We start from the raw sequence: 19178 nt of genomic DNA on the forward strand, positions 1-19178 counted from the left end.
CCTCTCCACCACCGTTTTCTCTATTTCTCCTTTAACACACAGCCCCCCCCTCTCCGCCTCACTAAAATTCTCCCTTCTTTCGTAAATACTCGATATCTTCATCATTGATAGCTCCATCCTTGCTGTTGTTGAAACCTCAAGATCGATCCCCCCCTCTCTCTGGAAGGTAACAGCAGGTCTTATCCTTAATCTGTTAGTTCCATGATTCTTGCTTGCATTCAATCTTGAATCTTACTCTTCTCTTAACCAACTCAATCTTATCCTAAGCACCTCATTTTTAGCATCAAACCTGTTCTTATTGTTAATTAATCCGTCGCTAATAAAGTCTAATTTCCCCCCTTAATTTTCGTGAATCTGATCCCGGAATTCTCCCTCTTTTCTACATGAATCTAATTTCTTTTGTCCTTTTGAATCAGAAACAGAAAGGAGGGATGAGTTGACAGAAAAACTGGATTTTGATAGACTATATTATCACCACCAAGACACAACACTGAAAGGATTGGTGATGATGATGGCATCATCAACAACAACAACGTCAGTGGCAGCAGTGAATACGAACGCCAACATCAACACGGATCGAACAAGAAGGAAAAAGAAGAAGAAATCCCTCTTGCAACAGCACCAATCAAAACAGAACCAAAACTCCCAGAGCCACGCCAAATGGAAAACAGAAGCACAACAACAAATCTACTCATCCAAACTTATCCAGGCCTTAAGCCAAGTCAATCTCAACCCCTCATCTTCATCAGCTCCACGTCAAGGTCGAGCCGTTAGAGAGGTTGCTGATCGAGCTTTAGCTTTTGCTGCTAAAGGTAAAACCAGATGGAGCCGGGCCATTCTGACAAACCGGATCAAACTCAAATTTCGGAAACAGCAACATAAGCGACAGAGACTTGCGTCTTCGTCTTCTTCAGGATCTACTGTTGTTACAACTGCGAGTAATAGCCGGTCGTCGAGGAAGCATAAAGTGAGTGTTTTGAGGCTGAAGGGGAAGTGTTTGCCGGCTGTTCAAAGAAAAGTTCGTGTTCTTGGCCGATTAGTTCCCGGTTGCCGGAAACAACCATTGCCAATTATCTTGGAAGAAGCTACAGATTACATTGCTGCTCTGGAGATGCAAGTTAAAGCCATGTCTGCTATAGCTGAGCTGCTTTCTCGCTCTTCCTCTGGAGCCGGCTCTTCCTTGGAGCCGATGAGCTCCTGATAGGCTTGTAATGACAGATGTCGTGTTCTGTTTTTTTCCCATATATATTTTTTCTTCTAGCTCCGTTAGATACTCGTCTTTCCTCTTCTTTTTTTCTTGGAAAAAAACAGTGTTCTAATTTCTTTGTTTTGAATCCTCAAGAAATGTTAATTGATTATAATAACTAGCTAGTGCATTGGAATTCGTCCTTGATAATGCGTGAAGAAAGAGTTGGCAAATGGGATTCTATTTTCCTCCCTGGCTTCAGTAACTAATGTCAGATTTTATTAGGATGTTGTGGATTTGGTATGGGCATTTGAGGTGTGAAATACACAACATTCCTTGGTGTCTTGCTGGGTAATTAAGGATAACATGAATTTCACTTGAGACGTTTGTTCTTTCTGGTTTTAGAAGAGGTTATTAATTTTAGAACTCACGTGATTAGTTAAAATGCATATAAATTAGTCCGAACACTTGCATTTAGCTAAAAAAAAAAGATAACATGAATTGTGCGTCTTCTGACCAAACGGTGAAAAATCTGAAAGGATGTCTTTCTTTCCACTTGTGAATGGGAAGAGATTAGAGCAAATCCCGAGGCCACCATGGTTGTCTGTGGCCTAAGAAAGTTGGCAACGCTTTTTATCTTTGGGAGTATAGATGTTTTTTAAAGTTTTTATTAATTATAATTTTTCTAAAATAATTTTTTTTATATTAACACGTAAAAAAAAATTAAAACAAAAAAATTAATTTTTACACAGTGGCAATCTATGTTGCATCGAGTCATCCATGTTACTCTCATACATGGTCTGAAAACGAAAAGGACACTTCAGTTGTTATTACTTGTATGGTTGGGAGGTTAATTTGAGAGGTTTTTTTTTCAAACCAGCACATTGAATATATATATATATATTGAAAGAATTATTTTTCCAAAAATAGCCTAGTTTAACGGATTTTTTTTTTGAAAAGCAGCATAGTTTGCTAAGATTTTTAGAAAATTAACAAATGTTGAAGAATTATTTTTGAAAATAGGATACTTGAACACAAACACTATTTGAAATAGTAGTCACGTCTCACAGTATATTTTTCTACACCAAAGCTTTTGAAATAGTAATTGATCTTTATTTTACAAATTAATAAATATCAACAAAATTTAACCAAATATTTTATAAAGATTCAATGATAAAAAAAAAAGAGAGAGGAGACAATGTGACGTGGCATAAGAGAAAAATTAAAAAATAAATAATGAGCTATCGGAGACACGTGATTTTGTTTTTGACACGCAATATTGTTAGAAAAATTTTAATGACACGATTCTAACTATACCTTGAAAGAACACCAAATGAAATTATAATTAACCTTAAAAAAAAACCCTAACAAATTACAACCATGTTTGGTGGTCTTTTAAAGTGTGGTTCGACTTGTCTCATCAAAATCTTTATAACGATACTGGATGTGTAAAAAACGAAGCTTTGGTGTGTTCTCGATAAGCCATTTTTTTTCATAGCTACTGGATTTTGAATCTTATTTTATTGGTCATTGGATTTTCATAAAGTTTTGGGCTGACTATATTAATTAAATTGAGAGGGACATATTTTTTAAAACAACTATTATTCTTTATAATGATTGTGTTCATCCACTATTTTTATCAATGCGGTGTTCAACCCGTGTTATTTCTCAAATATTTTCCTAACACATGTTAAAACTTTTTATGAAACTGTGTTAGAAATCTAAAATACCATAGTTTAACTAGTCATGCATGTCTCCCTCATGCAACTTCAGATCCAATTTACAAAAACAAATTATTAATTTTTATTACTCTATTTCTTTATTTGGAACATAATTTTTCTATTTATTTAACTTTAGTTCTATTATTTTGATTATTTCATCTGTTATTTTTGTGTATTTTTTAATCAAGATTAATATTTATTTTTTAATATGATTACCGGAAAAAAACTAGGATTTTGCCTAAAATATTGTTATTCTTTACCCAACTTAAATAAAAAAATAATTTAAACTAATAAAATGATCATAATAATAGAGATAAGATATCAAATATGTAAAAATCAAGAGACCAAGTAAGAGTTTGAGTAGGGAAGAAATAAGAAGTAGGTTGGCACAATAACCAAAGCTTGAAAGAATCGGAGCTCCGAATGTGACACTTGCTGTCTAAAGGAGACGACATGCTCACCCGTTGGTGTTGGATACAAAAACATTTGACTGTGGGACGCCCATGCGCTCTAGGTCACCTGCCCCTTCTAATTACAGTACAGGAGTACAAGACAAGGGAAGGGAAGTGAAGGGGTTCTTTCTCTGGAGAGGGCTAGTGTCGAGGAGGCATGACAGGGTGACACCTGCGTCCAATGCCTTTGACTCCGTTTTAGTGTTTTTTTTAATATTTATTTTTATTTTTACTTCAGATTATTATTATTATTATTTAAATATTATTATTTTTTTTTAATATACTAATATTAAAAATAATTTTTAAAATATAAAAAATATTTTATTAAAAAAAATCTCTAATATTCTCCCGAACATCCTAGAGAAGAACCGCGTATCATTTTCTATGGCAGGCACACGGGTGCTTGTGTTTCATCACTATCAGTTAGGATAGGGATTTGAGGAGGTAGAGAATGAGAGTGCAGAGACTTCAATGGTTGAATTTTGTTTTTAAGGACCCCTAACATAGGACACCCTACCCTACGTTATTTTTGCTCGCATAGGTCTCAGAAAGTGATGATTTTCTCAGAACACATGCTTTGCATTCATTTTGTTCAGGCATACAAGCAGCCGCGGTACACATGCACCCATGTGCCTTGTTGAAGCCTCTCCTACACGGCTACACACTTTTCTCTTCAGGATATCCACAGTTTTTTTTTTTTTTTTAAAAGAAAAAGAGAAAATTCCCTCTTTGTGCCTTTTGAATTAACCACTGTAAAAGCCAATCAGTTTGACTGGACAGAGGGCCGTCCCATTTACCATGATTTAACCCTGTTAACTCGTGAGAAACAAGAGGATGTGCTTTTTACAATGCCATCAAGTCATTTTTTCCTTAGAAAAATGATTAAAACGTTTCTATTTGCATAATTAAATAATATAAATTAATTTTTTTTAATTTAACATATGGATGTTCAGGCTAGCTTGTGCATACCTCGACTAATCTCATGGGTCCTGAAGTTAACGACCATGTAAACCTCTAATAATTATAATAAGTAACCACAAGTCTCAAACCTGAAATTATAAAAAAAATATATTTTTTAATCTTAAATTTTTATCATTATAATACCACAAACTAGATGGTTAATCTTGATTAAAGTAATGGTCGCTGTAAGTCATGGAAAAAAAACCCATGAAACAAAGATGGGCTGTCACCGCCGTCCCGCCACTAGTTAATTGGGGGGAGGTGGCAAGTTCACTCAAAAGATTAAACAATTCTAATTTCTAATAGAAGAAGCTGCCACACGGGCATTTGCTTTAACGTCATTCGAGTCCTCGGCATCTCTTCAACAGCACATGTTACAATCATGATTTCCAAAAACGAAAACATTTTTTCAAGCTGCAAAAACTGGTTTTCCATTTGTTTAGAGTACACGTGTTTTTATATTTTAAGAGTGTATTAAAAAAAACTGATTTTTTTTATTTTTTTAATTTAAATTAATTTTTATATTTTTAAATTGTTCTAGCATATTCATGTTAAAAAATAAATTTTAAAAAATAAAAAAAATATTATTTCAAAATATTTTAAAGTAAAAATTACTTTAAAAAGCAATCACTATCACAATACAAATCAGGCTCTTTATCGTCACCAAATTGTCCAAAAAAATCTTCCTAGATCAATTTCAAAAAAATCTCACCATAAAAATCAATAAATTTGATGCTATTTAGAACTGCAGTCCAGCTATTTTTAAAAAATAGATTGTATTTTTTTATTTTAAAAAAAGTTTCAAGTTAATAATTTCTTAGTGCTTATTGGTCGTTTTGATGTAAAAATTAAAAATTAAAAAAAATATTATTTTAATGTAATTTCAAGTGAAAAGTACTGAAAAATAATTTCTAACACATTCACAAACAAACCGATCTTTGTTATTTGTTATTGAATCCCATAGATTTCATGGGTCAAGTTATTTAAGCAGTGATTTTGGGAAATATATTTAATGACATTAGCAAAACTTTAAACATTATGGTAAAACACTTTGCAAAAAAAAAATATTTCGTTCATACTTTTATATTTTACTATGAACTCCTTATGACAAATTTCTTTTTTATTTATTTGGATCTTTTAATCTTTTTTTTTTGAAGCATTTACATTTTTTTATGGTCAAGTTAAAGGAAAATTGATTTAAATTTATAGATAAATGACAAGATTGAAAGGAGGACTAGCAAGGCAAAAACGTTGAAAATGGGTGGTTAGTTTAGAGTTCCCGTAAAATTTTAATTTAGTCCTTCAACTTTTCAAATTATACCCATCAGGTCCATTATATTTTTTACAATTCAATTTCGGTACAAATTAGATATTCATTTTCATTATTTTTTGATCATTAGTTTGAGAGATGAAAGAGAGAGGTCACTGAATTTCAACAATAAGAAAAAAGGTCATCAATCATGTCATTTTCAAACACCTAAATGGTAGTTATTGGTGTTCACGGGTTTCATGTGATGAAAGAAGTTTGATAGTGGTTGTTTAAAATCTCAATGTTGCTTAAAAAAATATATATAAGTTGAGTAAGACAAATAAAATTATCATGCAATTTATTGTCGTATGGTTAAATGAAAAATAATTTATGAAGTACAAAAATTATTGAATTTGATAGCGTGCATGACCTGCATCATGAGTTTAGTTTATTGACTCGAGTTCAATTGATTTTTTTTCTTTTTAATTGAGTGTTTTTTTTACCAAATTTATCTTTTAATATTAAATTAATTAAAGATTGAACATACCAATTTATTTTTGCAAGCCTTATAAGTCAATCTGGGTTGATTTAGAAAAATCCAATATATTTTTGTTTTAATATTAGATAAAAATACCACCAAGAATACAACTAATTTTAAGATCATGGTTAAAATTTATTTTTTTCAGGAAATATGTTAGCGATGTCTAAATTTTTTTTTTTGTTCAAATTTTTTTACCCATAGTACAACGTGGAGTAATTTTGTTATCACTTTGGTTAAATAAAATTACCCGACCATGGTGAAGCGCCGATAAAATAGCTAGTTAACACCATTGTTCATTGCTGTAACCAGAAAGGTTATGCATAACAAGCATCAAGGATGTTTAGTATAGTTTAGTTAGAGGGCAAGTTTCATAATTGATTTCTTAGTTTGATTTGTATAGTTCAGAGGGCGAGTTTTCATCATTTTTGAGTGCTTTCGATGGAAAGCCATTATCATGATTTTGATTTGAGAGCTGAAGGCTACCTTTAAATTAATCAATCAAAACATTCAAACAATAAACTCAGGGAGGATAAAAAGCCTCTGTCATCTATCAAACTAGCTAGCTAGATAACATATTAAATTAATCAATGCACAAAAATCATGCGCAATCTTCAAACTAACGAATCGGCAATAATTGATCTGAAAATCAAATTAAAGGTACACGGGAAGGATGAATTAATGCTCAATGGATCATCGAAGATCATTCGACCTTTTAGCTGAGAGATGGCTTTCCGTCTCTTGCAAAGAGAGGTACCACACCCAAACTGGAGATTAATTAATTAATTAAAAAACGATTTCAAACTCGAGGTGTTAATTTAAAAAGAAAGAAAGAAAGAAAAGTCAAATTGATGAATGCCTTCTGTATCGAGTCTATCGACAACAATTGAAGTCACGAGATCCTTTAAAATTAACAAAGAAGTTAAATAATTTGGCGACGCTTTCAATAAATGTTCACGATTTAAGATTTCCATTAGAATATCTTAAATTTAAATCGCAAAGTTATCTATACTGTATCCCTCAAGAACAAAAGAATCTTGCTAGCCTCACTGTACGAGATCCAATGCAAATACAAGGATGTCTGTTGAAATTAGCTGCACGGAATCTACAGTGAACTTGCATGTGGCCCGCGGGGTGTGATTCCTGTAAACTTTGCTGCTACTTCACATCAGCATCCCAGTTTCAGGGCATTAATATATAGTTCATTATTTCACCATGAACGATTACAAATGACAAATAAAAATATTGGAATTAAATCCAAATAAAGATCACGAGAAATAAATTCTATGAATACAAATGATCAATTTGCAAAAATAGAACACTTTTCAACACTGTAAATAAACCCTCCCAACGCAGGAGAGAGTGTTCATTTCTATAGTCTGACTATCACTTGTTAACATGTTGACCCGTGAAAATTTTCCTCACACACAAGGATCTTTCTTGGTTGCAAGACGTCGCAGTTTTTATTTATTTTTACCTTCATGTTGCTCGCAAGAGAGGTGGTTAATTTCTAGACTAATTAAGTAGCTAGTAATTAACTCTTGATAATAATACCAGTTCCTCTTGCTATTATTTTCTCACGCAAAAACATATTAATTCAACATCTCTGCTCGTCACTGCTCGAGTGATCTCGAAACTATTCAAGTGCCCGTGTTATTCAACTATCTGCATATATCTCTAAAAAATATTCACCCACAGTGTTGCATATTCCCTTTCAAAAGTTTGATAAAGGCACGTTCGTCTACAGCAAGTAACAGTCACGTTTACAGTCTTATGAAATATTCAACAACAATCTCAGAACGTCGGAAGGAGATAGTTACCATCTTTGGAAATAATGCGTCGGGCAGATGTAAAGATCAAACAGCTAGAGACACCCATGTAAAAGAATGAAAACGGTACCGTTATCGATGCTAGATCCCATCCAAACTTTCCCAGATAGCCCAGGTGAGAAACACAGACAAAAGATTGCAGAGATTCTAAGATTAGTAGTCTCATATATGCGCCATACCATGCATGACTAAATACACAGGAGACCTTTTAATTTAACTGCCTTGAAAATTCTCGTCTTTTGATCGTTTTTACAAGGGCATGCACCAGCCAACATGTGAATACCAGGCAATGAAAAGGACATAAAATTTAAAGAATTGCACACTTCGCCTAAAGTATTCTTAAAGCACATGGAGGGGTCTCGTCTTGTCCATTGAACTCCAAGAAAACAAAAGGTAAGGAGGTGGAAAAGTAAAAGTTGCAAAAGATGGCTTCGCCATATGGTCTCCATTATCCAGAGATGGAAGGGTTTGTTTGCGATGTGGCACTTTGGTCTTCTTTTATTTATTCCATGGCCAAAAACTGTCTCGAGAACAAAATTAATTATAGGCATGATATATTATAGTGAATGAAAAAACTTGGTTGTCTTCCTGTACACCCACATGACACGTAACAGAGCATGATACGAGTTTAGGTAATAATTGTTACCACCTTTTTGTCATTTTCCCATTGTTTCCAAATTATTGTTACCTTACCCACAAGGTACTTTTATTGTAACATTAATTTTTTTTATTTCACACTTTAATATTAAAAATTTAGTTTTTAATTTATTTTTTATATATTTATCTTATTTTACTGATTTGATATATGACTTTTTAGATTGACTTGAGTTTTTTTTTAAATTTTTTTTGTAATTTTATTTCTTAACATTGAATTAATTCAAAAATTAACTAAAACTAATCGAAAAAACTTTAATAATATCTAAATATTTTTCTATTTTTTTTTAAATTAATTCGACTCACAATATAGTAATTAGTTAATGGCAATTTATCTTCAAACTATTTTAGTCATATTGAAATTGCAATGCCGGTGTTTTTGTTTCCTGGGATTTAAATCCATTTTCAGATATGAAAAGGAATTTCTTTTGTTATTATATAATTATATTAGTATAAACATGAATTACGTTTTTGAAGGGAATTTATCTTCAAACTATTTTAGTCATATTGAAATTGCAATGCCGGTGTTTTTGTTTCCTGGGATTTAAATCCATTTTCAGATATGAAAAGGAATTTCTTTTGTTATTATATAATTATATTAGTATAAACATGAATTACGTTTTTGAAGGGAATTCTATCCTTTAAAGATGAAAAAAACAAAACCTTGAGTTCTCGCAAGTTAAACTTGGTAGGGAAACATGACGTCATGGGGGGTACTTCAAGGCAAGAAAATATATAGTTGAAAGGGAAATAAAACGATCAAATTTCCTTCAATTGATTTTATTTAAAATAAAAAAAATAACAAATAAAACATAGCAAAGAATTGCCTAGTATCACTGCTTTTCAAAAATAATTAAAAATAAAAAAATATATATAAAAAAAACACAATAATTCCAATCACAGTCTCAATAAATCTTATCGGTTGCGCTCCTCGTTTTAACAAACAGCTTCATTGGATCCAAGAGATGCCAAGCTGCTGTCATGTACAAGTAAAAAAAATATCAGAGAAGAGGTTGAAAATGCGATGGGACGGGACCTGAGTAATTAGGATGGGGGCGTTAGGAATTACTCAATTTCTTTTAAGTGACCTTTTTAACCTGTTAAATCCCACATGAGAAATGACCAAATTTCTTTTAGCCTTTAGAGTATTGTTAATAAATTAGAGAACAAATAATGTGTAGGGTTCTATTTCCAGGTTCCATGTGCAATGCATTTATGTGTCCTGGAATAGGGCATGTCATTTTCACTCGAAGATAAAGAAAAACGAAGAGACAGAAATAATGAAATGCCGAGGCATGCATGCGTGGATAATAATACATGAGGGCCAACAAATAATGTTAAATTGATCCATCGATCTCAGTGGAGTTTTGACATGCCAATTTGAGGGCCAATATGTGTAGAAAAAACAGGCATCGAATATCTTTGATACATTTAATCTGTCGGCTCAGGAGCCAAACTAGAAGATGCTCGATACATTTAACATTCTTTTCGACCGGTGAGATTCAATGAACAGTATGAAAATCAAAACGCAATTTTGTTTTAAGGGGGAATGTATTATTGTTAGACATAATTTGGGGATTGACTTGGTGAAACTTCTCGGCTAACCTCTAGATCACATATGCAAATCAATTTTTTCCAATGAAGGTAACGAAATGATGTTATTCATTTTTTTTATTATCAAGAAATTGTTCAGATTAAGTCTGGGTATGGTCAAGTTGGATCGATTAGATTGATCGAATATCAATTTCTTAGTTGATTTAATATTAGAACAAACTTAGGTTATTTAGGTTCTGAATCAATGAGTCTTTAAGTCAAGAAAAATTAGATTTCTTAGTTGATTTAATGTTCTTAGTTGATTTAATATTAAATTCAGATTAATTAGATTATAAATCAACCAGCTTTTAAACCAAGCTATCAAGAAAGATTAGATTTAATAGTTTTGATACTAGAAAAATCAATATGGTTCATGATTTTGTAGCAAAAATTTCTTTTTATTCCCTGATATTCATCAATATTTCACTTTTAACCTCCCAAGGTATTACTTTCTTAACCTCCAATTATAAGAAAATAACACACTTCTTATTTATTTTTATTTTTTTTAAGTTTTTAAGTGTACTTGTTGGATGGTATTACATTTCAAGGATTTGAGAGGAAAATCAGAAAAAAAATATATAAATATGAACAAAATTGAGTCTTTTGTTGTTTGTTTAGCATCAAAATGCGAAATTGAAACTTTTCAAAGATAACGGGGGAGCAGTGGAGAGTTCTTAAATACATGAAAAACCATGATTTCATTTCAACCATATACTTGAGGTAAATTCTTGAGTTTTTTTAGGACATTGAAATGACATGAAAACAATATTAAAACCGATATTTCAAATAAAAAAAAATATTGTTAGGGGGAGTATTAAAAACATGTTTCTTTACAAAATTAACTCGTTGTTGTAATTGCATAACACAGTTGAGTAAGAAGAAATTTTTTTATTTATCAAATTTCACCTTTCTCCTGCTTTCCTTCCCCCACTTCCCTCTCCCTCTCCATCCTCCATCTTATTTTTTCCTCTGCCATCACAGCAACAACCATCAAGGAAAATCAAATAAGAAAATAAAAAGAGAGAAATTATTGATTCTTCAATATCGGCTACTAATGGCAGGACCACAATTAAATGAAATTTCCCATCTTCAAAAAATCATTGATATCAAATTTGCATCTAAACACCACTTAATTTAGGTGTTTTAAGACTTAAAAATCTTGAGTCCAGGAGTTAAAATTTTTATTTTTTATATTTAATTCGAGTTTACTTTTTTAAAATATTGCAGTATTGTTTGACGGATGGAATATTATGATCAATTAAGGATGATTAGTAGTAGTTTTGAGACTAGTTAAATGATGTTCATTAACATCTATGCATTATAAAGGGTATTTTGAACAATAATATCAAAACTAATAAATATATATTAGCCATTTAACTGTCAAGGGTTTGTTAAATAATTTCTCGTAATAAAGAGATTAATTAATTTGTTTTAATAAATTAGAGGAACTAATTTATAATTAACTCCTACTTTTAACAAGGTAAGTCTCGCCAATGCAATGCATATTCCGAAGGTTAATGGATGCGTAATGATCGGATGCAAGTCAAATAGCCATATACTGCTGGAAGTAACTAAACAATATCACAACACTGCAATGCATGCTCTTCCCACAGCTTGCATGCCTCTCTGGCTATGGAGGCTTAATTAGTAGATTTCTGCTCAGGTGCGAGGCTCCTGAGCAGTGCACTATTGAGCTCCCTGTGATACTATTATTGCGTGATTAACTATCATCGTGGGAAAAATCGGTGTTTAATATAGGTTTGGACTATAATTCTATAAAGCCTTCGATTAGGCCCAGATTCATAATAGCAACACCCAAACCAGGACCAAAAATCTTGAAATTTTTTACTTTTGCTTGAGTTGGAGGACAACAAAATATAGAATTTCTGTTTAAAACGGCTTTATCTTAGTTTTGCCGGAGCATCATTTTTCTTACCCTTTCCAGAACAATTTTGGAGTGAAGTGCCGTCAACCTTGATTTTTTTGATAACCCAGTTCCAAAGTTACCAGCTTTGATCCCTTCGATTGTTTGTCTTTTGTTCTATTCCAATATATTTGTAAGCATGTTTTAAGGAGCGGTTTATTACAGTGGAAGCGTTGTGACACGTAAAGGCTGAAATCGATTAAGGAATTTAGAGATCTAGAAAACTGGCTGATGAGTCTTCATTTGGCGTGAAGGCCTCGATTAACCCATGGTGGAGCCCAATAAACTCAGTGAGTCCATCATTATCATGTTGGACTTAAACCATGAAGAGGCTCTCAGGCTAACTCTTTTTTCATGAGATAAGTTTTTCAGGTCTTGTGGTGACGATTTGCATTCAGAGGGGATTTGAGATCATTGCATATATTTATCTACTCTAAAAACATCTAAATTGCCGCATTTCATTCACATGCTATGATCACTCATGCTTCTCTTCAGACTACGAGAATGTAATGAAACTGCTGCAAATAAAAACCCTGCTATATATCCATGTGAAAACGAACACCATAGAATTCATTGACTTTAACATGCATCTCAACTAATCACCCACACAGATTCTTGTCTGACTGGAGATCATACTGATCAACAATATCACTAGTCTCCTCAAACACGGCAGGCAACTATAATGCGGACAACACGGTTATAGGAAGAGCAGCTCGGCGGAAGAGAGAGAGAAGATTAGATATGCCAAATGGCTGTAATGGGCTCAAGATCACATTCACGTGATGGAAGACCTCAATTAGCGAACGATGGAGCCCGTTAGGATTATATCTCGCTATCGGTCAAACCAAGCCCTTTATTTTGAGTACTCCCAAATCAACCCCTTAACATCGATTTAACTGTGATTGGAGTCTATTGATCCAGCCTTTTTTACCAATTGAAACTTAGAAAGTCCCGATGGATTTCACCTTTTTTTGACGGTATGGTCTGAGGATCAGAAATCGCATTTTATCTGAATCCACACCAGTTTAATTGACCAAAATATATAGTTAAGGGTCTGCTAAAGAAAATATAAAAAGTAAAGGGACTCAATTATGATACGCAGCCGCAGTTAGGCTTAAGACGACATCGTTTTCTACGTGTTGAGGAACCGAAAAAGCCCTTCATTCTCTGTCTGTGTCTTCCTCTGCTTCTAGTTCCCAGATACAGTAGCTGTGGAGAAGAGAATGGCGTCATCATCATCAACAGCAGCAGCAACAGCAACAGAAACAACTACAGAGAGAAGAGGAATACCAGGAGCTCAGTTTGTAGAAGATGTTGAAACCTATCTTAATCAATCTGGTCTTGATGTCAACTCTGCCCTGTCTTTTCTGCAAGAAAGGTATTCTCTATTATCATTTCTTTCATAACTTTAATCGATTTAAAATGTTAAATACTTCATCTTTTTCGCGATTGATGTTGGGGGTTATGTTTGTTTTGTAGATTACAGCAATATAAGTTGGTGGAGATGAAACTTCTTGCCCAACAAAGGGATCTTCAGGTACCTTTTTTATTCTATGGTTTGAATTGAATTATAACTGTAGAAAACTAGGTTTGATTAACAGGGGAGTCGTGACTTACTGTTCTTTGGAAACCTTGTGGGCATTTATGTCAAGTGTTTGACTCTCCAAATCTTAACATTATGGAAATTGGTAGAATTTGACTGTAACCGGCTAAAATGGGTCTTATAGTTCATGAATTATTAATCGGTTGAATTGGTAGGAAAAACGTTTTTAGCTTTTGAGTTCTCAAGAAGCTTTGCATGGCAGGACTGAATTGCTGCATTTTAGAATTTGACCCCATAAGGGTTTTTACCTTTTCTCTGCTTCGTATGGTTTTGGCTGGATATAATTAACTCCAAAACTACTACCTCAGTTATAGCATTTTTTATGAGTATTTTTGCACTCTTTTTTTCAGCTATTGATTATCCAGCTGAATGTTGAATATCATAATCTTAAGCTATAAGCTATTCTAATATCTGAGTGATGCTTTTGATTTCTGCAATCCGTTTCTGGGATAAATATTCTGTACCACAAGCAGAATCTAACTTGGTTAATTTGGGTCTTTGTGCTGAATCGGAATCAAGTTTTCATGTGACTTCACTAGTTTAATTTCTTTGGTTTGTAATAACTGGTGTAACATTCAGTAATTGCTTTGGTTGTCAGGCAAAGATCCCTGATATAGAGAAGTGCTTAGATGTGGTTGCCACTTTACAGGCTAAGAAGGGTACTGGTGAGGTTCGTTTTCTGTGCTGATCATTTTATATTATCTATGGTAGCTTGCTTTTGGAAATTGTTCTTACCCAAGCTATGTTCGAATATGGGTTTAGCAGACTTCATGAATAACACTGTTTTTATTTTGATGGATTTCCTTCTAGCTCTAGCACATTATTTTATAGGGTAGTTGCAAAATTGATATTGTATGGGTGAATATACTTGTGAAGAATACTGTCATGCTCTTGTTGCAGCACAAATATCATAGTAAATAGATATGCCGTTTGTGTTATATGGGGTATCCTAGTATATCCCTCACCCACCTCCCCCCCCCCCCCCCTCCTTCCTGATGAATTGATAACTGTTCTGGTTTTAAATAAAGTTGAACACGAGGTTGAAGTGTGCCATTTACTGCTTACCATTGCATGCTGAAAGTAACTGTGAAACATGACCATCATAAGGAGGAGAAATCAGATGTGGTTTATGCATTTGCACTAGTTGCAATTCACTAAACACATGCATCTATGTTCATCGCATTTTTTGTTATTTGATAAATGATGGCATTTTGGAACTCTTAAACGTGTTGAGTTCTTCATACCCATCTTTAATTGATGAAAATGAATAAAGCCCACTATCACGTAACTCCTCTGCTGAAGGGCTCACCTCTACTTTAGGGCAAGCACGCTGGAGTCTCGCTATCATTGGCCTCAAAAAAGTGAGCTTCGTGTTTGTTGACAGCTTGCTATTAGAGAGCAGCTTCCTCTTTTCTGACATTATCTTTTACATCACCATAGTTTTTTATTGGATTTGCTAAGATTCAGCTCTAGAGTCCATGTCAACCATCCTACCCTTAGCTTCCTTAGTCTTGGCCCAGGGATTCTTACAATCATTATAGTCATATCAGGTCTGTGCTCAATCCATCAGCCAAGCTAATTATGTGTATTCTCCCATCCCATGCCTCCTCACATAGTTCAAACCATGATTGTAAAAATCCCTGGGCCAAGACTAAGACAGTAGATTTCAAAAATGTTTAATTTGTATATTAGATGCTGCACTGTAAGTGTATGTTGGCAGGTGAGTTGCATACATGATCATACTTGCAGAAGAAATTTTCACTAGTTGAGTCATTTTTTTAGACTACCTTAATGAATGCCATATATTTTTCATGTTGGTTTCTTCAGTCTTCCTGGATTAGATATGTGGCAATCCTGGCTTTACGTACTCCAGATTTCTAGCTTCTGGTTGATGGGAATCTCTTTCTCTAATAATATCCCTATTCCTTACAATCAGTGGTCCATTGGTTGTCCATGGATGGTCTTTGGTAATTACATTCCCCCATCTTTTAAGAACCCAACACTTGCATGCTAGTGGGCGACGTGACTTAAGAAGGATTGAACTAGTGAGCTGCTATTTAGTATCTATCAATAGATTTGCTAAGAAGAACCTGCTATATTTTGATTGGCATTCTCCCACAAATTCGGATATATATGGCATCATAATACCGCAATCCAGCTAGTTGGTTAGCTATACCCAATGATGTAGAAATCACCTTGGAACTTTTTGCAGGAGCAGCCTTCAGAAAGTTACTGTTGTTTCAAAAGGCGGAACCTTGGATGATAATTCTGTGACCTTACATCGATAGCAGTAACAATATACATATATGCTATATATGAAAAAAGTGCTGACTTTCTTAGTTAGCATCTGAAAGATATGCCATCAATAGGACTTGAAATACAGTATTTTTTAATATATTTCAATCGTATCATATCCTCTTAACAATTATTCCTAACTTGAAGCTGTAATTAATTCAGGTGCATATGTTGGCTGTTGACTAGTTCTGAATTATGCAATCTATTTTGTTATCTGGTTGAACTTAAAGCTAATGGTTTTAGGTTTCTATTCTCTTATAGAGTTTATGCTATTGGATGTTTCATTGGCTTTGTATTTTGGACGCAGCCTCTTATTGCTGATTTTGAAGTTTCCGAAGGCATATATTCTCAGGCTCGCATTGAGGATGCCGAGTCGGTTTGTTTATGGCTAGGAGCAAATGTCATGTTGGAGTATTCATGTGAAGAGGTTTGCACCTGTTCTTTTAGATGCTTCAGAAGCCTCTTTTTTTTTAAAAAAGAAAATCATTAAGATTGGATACAAATGTAAGATCAATGAGAATTTTATGGTGTAGGCCAATGATCTTCTACAAAAGAATTTGGACAACGCTAAAGCTAGTCTAGAAGTTCTAGTTGCCGATCTATTATTCTTAAGGGATCAAGTCACAATAACACAGGTATTGCTAATTAAAATATAGGCTTCTTTATCTTTCTTCCTGGAGTGGCGATTAATGTGTAGAATTTAAACCAATATGTTGCATATGACATTATTTGCATAACAAACCGGGCTAGCACTAATTTTGCACCCCTCCAATCAATTTTTCTGTATTATGATGATGTTTCATTTGTCCTAAAATTGTTATTGGTACACCAACTTTCATTTTCTATCAATCAAGTACTTGAACTTTGATCTTTCTCATTTGATACACCAATGTTTTTTATTGATCCAATCTAGTGCTTTAGCCAATTTTTTTATTTTCTAATGTGGATTGTTTTTAGTTAAAGCACCCTATAAAATAAGATTATTTTTAAGAAACAAAAATATTTTAGATTAAGATAAATGATATATAAAATTAAAATAAATCCTTTTTATGAACTAGTTTTTAGTCTTTATGTAAATGACTTGCCATTGATGAAAATAGTTTATGTTTTAAAATGATTTTGAGCAGGTTAAGCTGTGTTTAGCAAACAATGAGCAAGTCATTTACAATGAGAAAATGTGTAAAGTTACTAAGAGTGCAAGTATTCCCAGGAAACAAATGTTAAGGCATTTGATTTTACAGCATACCAAACTGCAAAAGGCATCGGAAGTTTGTAAATTGTTAGCGGCTTTTTTACCATTACTACCATTTTACAGGTTACTATTGCCCGTGTGTATAATTGGGATGTTCACCAGAAGCGCAGAATGCGAGAAGCTGTTACTGCTGAGAAAGACTCATGAAATAGTTGTTCCACTGCAATTGAGTTTCAGAGGCAGCAATGGAAGCTTATCTTCTAGGGTGTATTGTCTTGCTCCCTCGTTTCTTAATCTGGTGAAGGTATTGTCTCTGCATACCTGTTGATGTTTTCTGCATATCTGCACTTTTGTGGTCTGGTTCACTGCACTCATGCAAAAGCTTGATATATTATCTGGATCATTTTTGATGCATGATAGAATTTCTTAGCTTGAGCTGTAACATCTGTATTAACTGAAAGTCCTTTAGGTTGATTGGGTGTTTACTGTTTTGTAAGCTTTTGTTTTTCAAAAAGATGTCCGGTTAAGTTTCAAATCTCTTTGTTAAATGAGTTAGATATCTGGTTTAAATTTTGAAATGTCGGGTCCGTGGTGGAAACAATGGGGACCGCATGTAAGTTCAATATGAAGGAGATGCGTTGGCAAAAGGTTTGCGAGATGGAGGTAAAGGAGCCTAGGTCACTTGGTCTGAATGATGTCAGCATCTTACCTCAAAAGGGTTGTAGATCTGGATTTTTTAAATTATACTATTGAGTTTTTTAGTTTTAAATTATTACTAGGTTTCTTGCTCTGTAGACTTAGGTCCACGAGCTTGGTGGGATCACACTTGTGTTCATGTTGGACGTATTTCTTAATTGCATCACATGACGGTTGAGTCTTGTAACGTTAGGCTGGCACTTTGGCGGCCTCGCTACTGATAACGGCTAACGTTTTTACATGTGAGCCTCAACTTGTCGGTGACTGAGAATCTAGTTCAGAGCAGTGGCAAGTTAACATGTGTCTATGAGGGAGTCGAGTTTTTGTCTTGTCCCCCCCCCCCCCCCCCCAGCACCAAAACACCATTTAGGGCGCCGCATAGAAATTAAGGATTATCCAGGTACACACTTTGAGTGGACTTTTAGAAGTCGATTTCAAGCGTTGAATGTAATCTGATTACTTTTGATCAAATTGCATTACAAGTAGGTGTTTGAAAAAGTCTCTTTTAAGCAACTAGCCACCTACCTGAGAGCAGCCCATCGTAAATTCCAATCCAGGAGGCCATAGAAAATTACGGATGGGGGTCTTGCTGCCTCCAATAATCACTTTTAAGTGTCGGTTAAACCCAGCATCATTTATGTGTCGGTATATCCTTGTCCAAAATGTTTGGTTCAGTCCGCAAATTGGCAGCAAACTTGAAGTTTGGATGCTCCAACATCACCTAATTTTCCTGTCACAGACACAAGCATGTTCTTTCCATTGATATCAGATCCAATGGATAGACAGTTTCTTGCATTTCACTTGCGTCCATTTAGGAGGTTGCTTGTTGGATCACAAGACCTTCGGCCTATACGATGGGAAGTATGTATTGGAATATATAGGTATAAAAGCTCCCTAAATTTATGAAGTACGCATGCTCTATACGCTTCTCTTGCCGTTTCAAAGAAACAAACAAAAAAAGGGACTAGCACAGTTCAGATATAAAGATCCCTTCAACATTAATTGAAATAACGAAGAAGAAAGTATCCAGCCTTTGTGTTCTATACATATTTGCATGGAGTTTTTCCATTCGAGTACCTGGCCCTTCAAGGCATATATAGTTTTCATCGTGGGCCAACTATAGCTCGGAAGTTTCCAAGCTTTGCTAGCTTCTTCTAAGGTTCAACCTCGAATGAGACCCGAGAGATTAATATGACCTCCAAATGGCAGTCTAGATGAGATTTTTAATGTGGATCCAATAAACGTCCATGTTCATACGCAGTTGACCTTGAGAATTATAAGGGGTC

General features: G+C 34.0%; 2 protein-coding genes across 3 annotated transcripts; both read left to right on the forward strand.

The window, feature by feature from the left end:
- On the forward strand, positions 1 to 1364 carry LOC133704052 (transcription factor bHLH148). 2 transcript variants are annotated; one of them, XM_062128787.1, is made up of 2 exons: positions 1 to 166; positions 423 to 1364. In XM_062128787.1, exon 2 carries the CDS (start codon positions 506 to 508, stop codon positions 1199 to 1201), a length of 696 nt encoding a protein of 231 aa, XP_061984771.1. In that variant the 5' UTR covers positions 1 to 166; positions 423 to 505; the 3' UTR covers positions 1202 to 1364. The 2 variants fall into 2 exon arrangements, with proteins under 2 accessions (XP_061984771.1, XP_061984770.1); XM_062128786.1 differs by having other exon boundaries at positions 4 to 166; positions 417 to 1364.
- An 11867-nt stretch (positions 1365 to 13231) lies between these two features.
- LOC133704578 (prefoldin subunit 3-like) lies at positions 13232 to 17731 on the forward strand. Its single transcript, XM_062129454.1, has 6 exons — positions 13232 to 13484; positions 13586 to 13643; positions 14308 to 14379; positions 16312 to 16431; positions 16538 to 16639; positions 17320 to 17731. Exons 1-6 carry the CDS (start codon positions 13330 to 13332, stop codon positions 17401 to 17403), a joined length of 591 nt encoding a protein of 196 aa, XP_061985438.1. The 5' UTR covers positions 13232 to 13329; the 3' UTR covers positions 17404 to 17731.
- The last annotated feature ends 1447 nt before the right edge of the window (positions 17732 to 19178 follow it).

Source organism: Populus nigra, chromosome 10 (genome assembly GCF_951802175.1).
Source record: "Populus nigra chromosome 10, ddPopNigr1.1, whole genome shotgun sequence".
NCBI lineage: Eukaryota > Viridiplantae > Streptophyta > Magnoliopsida > Malpighiales > Salicaceae > Populus > Populus nigra.

What these genes read in the sequence shown, in the direction of transcription:
- LOC133704052 (XM_062128787.1), top strand. Translation starts at nt 506, where the DNA reads ATGATGATGGCATCATCAACAACAACAACGTCAGTGGCAGCAGTGAAT.
- LOC133704578 (XM_062129454.1), top strand. Translation starts at nt 13,330, where the DNA reads ATGGCGTCATCATCATCAACAGCAGCAGCAACAGCAACAGAAACAACT. An exon ending in CTGTCTTTTCTGCAAGAAAG is followed by an intron (nt 13,485 to 13,585) that starts GTATTCTCTATT and finishes TTTGTTTTGTAG; the next exon opens with ATTACAGCAATATAAGTTGG. An exon ending in CCCAACAAAGGGATCTTCAG is followed by an intron (nt 13,644 to 14,307) that starts GTACCTTTTTTA and finishes TTTGGTTGTCAG; the next exon opens with GCAAAGATCCCTGATATAGA.